The sequence below is a fragment of the Denticeps clupeoides genome, chromosome 16 (genome assembly GCF_900700375.1).
Source record: "Denticeps clupeoides chromosome 16, fDenClu1.1, whole genome shotgun sequence".
NCBI classification, from domain to species: Eukaryota; Metazoa; Chordata; class Actinopteri; order Clupeiformes; family Denticipitidae; genus Denticeps; species Denticeps clupeoides.
Genome location: NC_041722.1, coordinates 8,468,895 through 8,477,067, shown reverse-complemented (window position 1 = coordinate 8,477,067; position 8,173 = coordinate 8,468,895). Strand labels below are relative to the sequence as shown.

The following is an 8,173-nucleotide window of genomic DNA, read 5'->3' as shown; positions in this document are numbered from 1 at the left end:
TGGAAACTTAAATCATGAAAGGGCCCAAATGAGATTTCACCCACCGGTCCCTCAAACAATCCCTTGGCAGTGTTGGGGGGGGGGGTCCCCGAAGCCATTGTTGGATGCATGAGGAATGATCCTTTCTTTCTTCTCTTTGCTCACCAGGCCTGGGTGTGTGAAAGGATCAGGGTGAATGTGAGTTGAGTTGACGAGGCTTGTGGATCCTTCTTCTCCCACTGGGTCAATGGCCATTGCATAGGGTTTGTCTCTCCTCTGACAGTGCTGTGACACTGGACACACGCCTGTGTCCTGAGAAAAGAACGAGGAAGACATTTTAATAAAATTTCATACAGAAACATAGCAATGACAACGTAGGTATTCTGTAGTATTTTCAAAAATACTCATTTGATATTCAGATAATTTCGTGGCTACTTTCAAGATTTTCTAGACAATGCACTTTCAGAATGTTTTACCACAGTAAACCTCTAGGCATTTGTTGAAAGCAAAGGGAATTCAGCGATCAGTATCACTGCTTCTCTTTTGGTGTGTGTGTTGATACGTAGTCATGTGTAGACATTTCATCCGTGAACGGACACCAGGTTATTGTTGTGCTCTTGGAGCAGTGGGGGGTTAGGCTGCCTATTCCCCTTTGAGAGCGACTGCTGGTGACCAGGGGCCTTGAGGGGGCTGGGGTGCGGCTTTAGATCTGACACTGGCTTCTTTCTCACTATTCTTGGGTGCATTATGCTAAGAATTAGGTTGCCGGTTTACAAAAAGTGAACTTTCGGGAGTTCGATATTCTTCTCTGCTCTCAAGGATGGGGGTGTCACCGTGACAGATGGGTTATGGGTAGTAGGCAGCTATTGTGAATGGCAGTGTGTGCCTGTGTGCCTGACCGGAGACACGCTGCATGTCTTTTTCCCAGAGGTGTCAGATGGTGGAGTTACTGAGTTCCAGTATCAAACAAATAAGCTGTGCTGGGAAGATCTGTAGAATGATATAGATTGATTATATACAGCCATACCATTATAATCTGTGTTATAACTGGTCTGCCATGATCAAAAATACTAATTCGGAACAGTAAGGAATACCATTCCTGTACATTGTTTTGCAAATACCAAATAAATGCATATCTCTTCATTGCTTAATTAAAGAAAAAGTCATAGCATGACTGCCACGGATTCAGCATCTTTGTCACACACCCTTGCATCGGCAGTAATCCTCCAAGGATGTATTTGCCCAAAAATGCTGAGTGTTGTATTTCCCAGGAGGTGTATCATTCTTGACTAGGGAATGGTATGTTTGCTATTATGCGCAGTCAAGAGTGAGACACATGCAGTATGTCACTCAGTGGGGGACAGCCCAGTGAAGAAAAATTCCTGCCTCTTTGGTCAAAATTGCCAAATAATAAAATCAATCAGCAAATCAATCTCATTTTTCAGAACAAAAAGCATTTATATTGATGGAACACTAGCAATGGCTTAGAAGACAAATTGTATATTTAACAAATAAATACAGTTTGTCCTGTACACCTTAATTTCACATTATTAATATCTACAACTATATGTGTACTAGTGTTATATATTGTGACATAATTTTAAAAATAATAAAATCTTATTTCTATCGTCACATAATTCAGTCACCAAATAAAGCTGAAAGAGCTCCACCTAGTGGAGATACATCGGAAAAACCTAATCAGTAAACCATAAAGAATAAGACACCTCACTCAATACGAAATATTTAGAAAATGTATCATATAATAAAAAATGTAACTAAATATTTGTATTAACCTAATGTGACATTATCACTATTTCAAAACCAGTTTTAATTGTAAAAGTTTCTATCTGTATTGAAATTGCTGTGTAAAATGCTGCTTGATGCTAGTCTTTAACTTATCTGTTTTCTTTCAAAAGATTTCCTCTACTCGTGCACGATCAGCAAGAGAGAAAACCATCTTTACTGTCATTAGTTCATGCTGGAAAGTTTCAGTATATGGAAAATCTGTGTCCATGGTGATGAAAAACAAAGCATTCATGTTTTTAATCTCTGGTGTTCTGGGTATGATTAAAAAATGCACTGAACTTTCAGCTAAGACTGTTAAAAGGTAGAAGTACAGTATATTTCCAGCTTTAAAGTTTGCCCTGAGGTAGAAACCAGAAATGTTCCAACCTAGATGATTCATAAAATCCAGCCCTGCATTCGTCATTAACGTTCCATGTTATTGGCACCCCGTTATCCCTTCATTCCTTCTCCTACTCATAAAACACATACATACATAAACATATGCTTTAAAATGTAATCATACAGTGTGTAAAACTTATGTGCAAGCTCATATAAATGTTGCTGAGTCCAGTCTGTAAGAGGACAGTCAGACTTATGTATATCCCACACTTCTGAAGTAAACCTTGCAGTCGTAAAACACCCTGGCTGCTGAAGGACAGAAAATCGGAGGGGAAAGGGGTTAGTTGAGGTTACAAGAGAAGTCGGAGGGGGGTAGAGAGTGCACGTTTGTGTTCGTGTGTATATGATTGAGAGAAGGAGAAGCACGTTTGTCCTCTCTGCTTTTGAATGCTATCATGCAGTCCTTGTTGACAGCAGGAAGGGGGACATTTTCTTATCAGTACCTCTGCCACAGTGTAGCCGGGATATTTTTCCTTCATTGTGCTCTGTTCTCCGGTTGTGTAACAGGCTGGCAACATGGTAAGTGCCTCTTCTTTGATCCTTGAATGTTTTATTGATTCATCTGGAAATATTGTAAAACATGTTGCAACATATTAATGAATTTAATGAACAATGAAGATTTTGCTTGAACAATAACTTTTTTTTGCACTAGTGTCAAATTGAATCCATCTACATGTGAGAATACATATGAATATTAAAGGATTCAAAAAACCCTATAAAATTGGCAATATTTCTATGTGTACTCATGCGCATAACATTAGTTTTTTTTTTGCTGTTGTTGACGTATTTATGCACAACACTCTCACAGAATTCCCATCCAAAAAACTGATGTGCTTTGTTAGGCTCCAGGGACCAGGACGACAAGTGTCCCAGTATGGAATGGAATGCCATGTGCCGGTCCTGTTGTGAATATCAACAAATCCAGTGCAAGTGCCCAGTGCAGGGGACACGGGTGGGGTTTGCTGTGCCCTGCTGCCGCAACGTTTTGGACCAGTGTGACCCCTGCATCATTCACCAGGGTGAGGACACTTAATGCTGTTCTACAAACTGGAAAGAATGAAAATGCATTTACATTCTTTGCATTTAAATATATATTTTATAATAGAAAGAAGGGACTGTGGTATATTAAACCTCCCACCTTCTCCAATTGCAGGTTGTAATATTTTTGATAACTGTAAAAGCTGCAATAATGGCACTTGGAAGGCTCAAGATGATTTCTACATCAAAAAGAAATATTGTAAGGATTGCCGCCAGGGATGGTCAGGTGGTGACTGCATGAGTAAGTTTCCTACTCTGCGTAATGTCCTTTGAAATGCAGATACCGATTTCAAAATAACAAAAGTGCTTTTATGAGTAATATGAAGAACTTCATATAAGTGAATTAAATGACTAAATTAGATTAGATGTCCAAAATGTGATGCCAAACTAAGTAGCAAATGGCATGGCAGCCTGAGCCAAAATTCATTCTAAATATTCTTATTAAAACATACTTGGAGCAAAGAATAAGCTGCAGTACATTAAATTATTCTCTTACTTTCTTCAAGCATGTGGAGGAGTTATTCGGAGAAGTCAAGGCCATGTGGCTCTAGAAAGCTACCCCATCAATGCCAGGTGTGACTGGACCTTGCAAGTAAACAGAGGAAAGACCATAGAGCTGAGGTATTTCAAAAGTACTGTACACAATGTCGTAAAAGTTATTATCCATTTTTTTATATCAAATACAATTTTAGCAGTTTTTCTATCTTTATCCTTAGGTTCACGATGGTGGACTTGGAACTTGATCACAATTGTCGCTATGACTACATAGAGGTCCGAGACGGAGAGAGCATCAGCTCTCGTGTGATTGGTCAGTACTGTGGAAATCAAATTCCTTCGCCAGTCAGAGGCTCTGCAAACTCCCTTCACATTCGCTTTGTTTCGGACGGATATAATAATTTCAATGGCTTTTTTGCCATGTTTCAGGAAGTCTCAGGTGAGGCGCCACTCTGTTCGCTGACTTTCAAAGACTGATTTTGATTTTCCTAAAGACAACCAATTTTGCAATTATTATGATGCATCTATTTGACCGTAAAAGAAATTGACAGAAAACGGTTCATGAATTAATAAAACCATGTTTCAAAATCAGGCCAGTAATGTATATCAAAGGTTGCAAGCAGTGTGGGTTTTATTGAAAAATTTTGTCAGGAAGTCCTCAAGGAGCAGGCTTTGGAAGCATCCATGATCCATATATAGTATATTTAAATAAAATGTGTCACATAAACACAATGTTGCATTATGGGTCCCAGAGACGAAAACATGCAGCACTCCTCCAAAGCCTGCCCACGGAGACGTCTTTCTGCTGCTCGGAGCTTCAGAAGGTGCGGCCAGCATGGCTCAATACTTGTGCTACAAGCCCTACGAGCTACACGGGGCTTCACAAAGAACCTGCTTACCAAACAGCACCTGGAGTGGAGGACCACCCACATGTGTCAAAGGTCCATGCTACCCCTGATGTAAATGATGTCGTGTTCAGCCAGATGTTGCAGCTTATTTCATTTACTGTCACTTGTGATTTCAGTGCCTCTTTTCCTTCCATGTTTGTTCTAAAGACACGCCAAGGAAGCAATGCCCTGGAATTACCACACTTCTTCATGGCCAACACAAGTTTGTATCTTCAAACACGGTGGAGTTCAGTTGCAAAAACCCCTATGTTCTTCACGGCAATGCCAAAAGGAAGTGCCTTACCGACGGCTCCTGGAGCGGCATGCAGCCACAGTGTGTTAGAGGTTCTGCAGCATTTGGTCAAAGCGCCTTGGTGTTGTCAATATTACAACATTACAAATACTTGATCACATGCTGTGTGAATGCTTTTTGCAGCATGTCGAGAGCCAAGGTCATCTAAACTTGTGCGACAGTGGATTATACCACCACAACCATCATTAAGGTAGGTTCCCAAACTACTGTACATTTACATTTACAGCATTTACCAGACGCCCTTATCCAGAGCGACTTACAATCAGTAGTTACAGGGACACTGTAACCCCTGGAGCAATTTAGGGTTAAGTGTCTTGCACAAGGACACAATGGTAGTAAGTGGGGTTTGAACCTGGGTCTTCTGGTTAATAGGCGAGTGTGTTACCCACTAGTCTACTACCACCCCTACTGTAAGTATACATGGCATGAGGGACGTGCTCCTGTGTGGTGGCTGGTCTGAGATCACATAAGCAAATTTATTAAGGTATTACCATAATGTTAAATAAAAGGAATTGTACTTTTTGTGACAGTAGAGCTTATTGTCATCTCAGCTACACACATTGCAGCACACAGAACAGACAAAATGGTCTTTTCCTGAACCAATAATTTACAATGTCCAGCAAAACAAAAACCGTGGGAGAAGCCCATGAGCAAGAAGACAACAGTCACAGGTTCAAACCCCATTCACTATCATTGTGTCTCTGAGCAAAACACTTAAACCTGAGGGTCTCCAGGGGGACTGTCCCTGTCACTACTGATTGTGAGTGGCTCTGGATGTAAATGTAAATAAATGTAAATGAAGATATGGAAACGACACTTAAACAGAACAACAATAGAGGCAAAAGGGTGGGGGCAATAAATGAATAAACTTCATTAGCACATTGTCACATGACTGCACCAGCAAGTTCCCTGTACGCCATAAATAGTCAAAATAAAGTTGCATTAAAAATGTTTGTGACACCTCATATTCTCTTGTAGAAGGAGTCCCGTCCACAGACAATTTTCCTCATCTCTTCAAAGGACGTTGGGAGTGGCCAGCCTCAGAAAGGATGGAGCTGTTCTGGGGCAGCTTCCTGAGAGGTTTCACGCCCACTATACCCAGATAGAGTACGAATGCGCCTCTCCGTTGTATCGCAACGTCGGCAGCAGTCGGCGGACATGTCTGAAAACAGGGAAGTGGAGTGGACGCCATGTCTACTGTCTGCCAGGTGAGGGCAGTAATCAACAAATGGTGAAATTAAATGGGAATTCACTCATGTAATACAGTGTAAGTACAGTAGGTACATGTATTAAATTAGGGATATATAATATGTTTTGGTATGTCCTGGAAAATCAGCAAAAATGATTGTATAATAATATCACTATTATATTACATAATCTTTCATAATCAGATCAGAATCCGATATATTGCTCAATATGTTGATACATTGTGGTCACTGAAACGAAGACTCACAGTTGCTTATACAATATAAAAAAATCAAAATCTAAAAAAAAAGTTTTATCAGAACACCTTTTTATTACTTTCTGTCGAGTGTGTGGAAAACGGACAGCAATGACAGACGAACACTGGCCTTGGCACGCTGCCGTGTACCGCCGCCTCCCCAGCAGGGAGGGCGCTCAAACACAGCAGATGGAAAGCCAGAGAGGCAGCGCTGGCTGGGGGGACAGGCCCAGTGCAGGCTGGCTTTGGCAGCTGACATGCAGCGGGGCCTTGGTCAGCCAGAACAACGTGGTGGTGGCTGCACACTGCGTGACTGAGCCGGACAGTGGTCTGCCTGTCGGATCCGCCCACGTCAAGGTTGTGATGGGAAAACTCCACCACAGCATGCGGACCAAGGCAGAGAAACTGGAACACTTGCATGTATGTGACTTCAAGCTATACTATCAATTAATTTATTAAGATTTTTTTTCCTTTGGACCATAATATTTAAAAAATGACGTTAAATGTCACGGTGCTTTAAAAGCTCAGGTGTTCTGTGAAGCAACCTGCTTCACACAGACTGGCTCTGTGTGCCACATGGCATCTGTCTGCATTCAGCTCGTGTCGTGTCTTCTGCCCTCAGGTTGCCGGAATCACAATTCACCCGAACTACAACCCCACATCACTGGACTCTGACCTCGCGGTGCTGAAGCTGCGGGACAAAGCTCGACTCAGCGGCCATGTTTCGCCAGTGTGTTTACCCAGGCATCAAGGCGGAGAAGTGATTGCAGAGCAGGCCTCTGATATTGGGTGGACGTTGCCAGAGATGCCTGGCGACGTTTGGCAGGACAGAGTGGTGCCTCAGACCAGACTCGTCGATTTGAGGGATGTGATGCATTGTGAAAGGAAGAACTCTCAGAGTGGGCTTCCTGTCAACCTCACAGACAACATGCTGTGTGGCCGTGCTCAAAGCCCCGCCCCCGTCTGTCCTGTTGCCACTGGGGGCATCGCTCTGATCCGGTCCCAGCGCTCTCCCACACCTCACTCCCCTCCGTCTTCAAACAACCAGAGTGGAAGTGAAAGTGTGTGGGAACTGCTTGGTTTAGTAAGCTTTGGGAATGAACAGCAATGTAGTGCAGAGCTTCACACAGTGTACACTCGGGTCACCAACTTTAAAACGTGGATAGAGAAGAATATCCAGTAAGACTATGAATAATATTAACTATATCTGTACCATTAATGTAAAACAATGTGTTAAATAGGCCATTGCACTGGTCTTCAATGCAAGGATGTTTTTAAAATAAATTATAATGCACAAGGCAGATTAAAGTGAAAGTGAAGTGATTGTCATTGCGATACACAGCAAGCACAGCACACAACGAAATGTGTTTAATCCCTCAGTTTGGTGAGCAGCGGGCAGCCATGACAGTGTGTGTGGGGACGCGTGTGCTTTGCTCAGTTGCACCTTGGTGGCACCTTGGTGGTTCAGGATTTAAACCTTCCGATTACAGGGCTGCTGCTTTACCCGCTGTCCACCACTAACCCCAGATAATGCATATTTGAATTGTTTAAACATTTTAGGAAAATTTCACAATTTGCCAAAAAGTAAATTCAATATCTATATGAATTCAGTTCTGTTATATGGATTGTCAATGACGATGTTATTTTGCATTAAAATGTAAAAATTGAATCTGTAAATATATATTTAAATACATTTTGCGTGACTTGCATTGCGTGCAGACATGACATTCAGCAATTTCACTGCAGCGCCTCTTAATGTTTGGGTTTCCCGTGTAGCCAGGTGATGTCACAGGGCTTTAAATAGGCACTGTAAAGACTGTCTAATCTGTCACTCTC

The 8,173-nt window shown here is 41.9% G+C and overlaps 1 protein-coding gene across 1 annotated transcript; it reads left to right on the top strand.

Moving 5' to 3' along the window:
* Positions 1 to 2,506: 2,506 nt before the first annotated feature.
* pamr1a (peptidase domain containing associated with muscle regeneration 1a) lies at positions 2,507 to 7,685 on the top strand. Its single transcript, XM_028956734.1, has 11 exons — positions 2,507 to 2,682; positions 3,006 to 3,182; positions 3,317 to 3,442; positions 3,708 to 3,822; positions 3,918 to 4,135; positions 4,449 to 4,637; positions 4,752 to 4,928; positions 5,020 to 5,086; positions 5,875 to 6,104; positions 6,429 to 6,757; positions 6,960 to 7,685. Exons 1-11 carry the CDS (start codon positions 2,559 to 2,561, stop codon positions 7,518 to 7,520), a joined length of 2,313 nt encoding a protein of 770 aa, XP_028812567.1. The 5' UTR covers positions 2,507 to 2,558; the 3' UTR covers positions 7,521 to 7,685.
* Positions 7,686 to 8,173: the final 488 nt, after the last annotated feature.

Coding starts and splice junctions, on each gene's coding strand:
- pamr1a (XM_028956734.1), top strand. CDS start 2,559: ATGCAGTCCTTGTTGACAGCAGGAAGGGGGACATTTTCTTATCAGTAC. Junction 4,136..4,448: donor CATGTTTCAGGAAGTCTCAG/GTGAGGCGCCAC, acceptor TATGGGTCCCAG/AGACGAAAACATGCAGCACT. Junction 4,638..4,751: donor ACCACCCACATGTGTCAAAG/GTCCATGCTACC, acceptor TTTGTTCTAAAG/ACACGCCAAGGAAGCAATGC.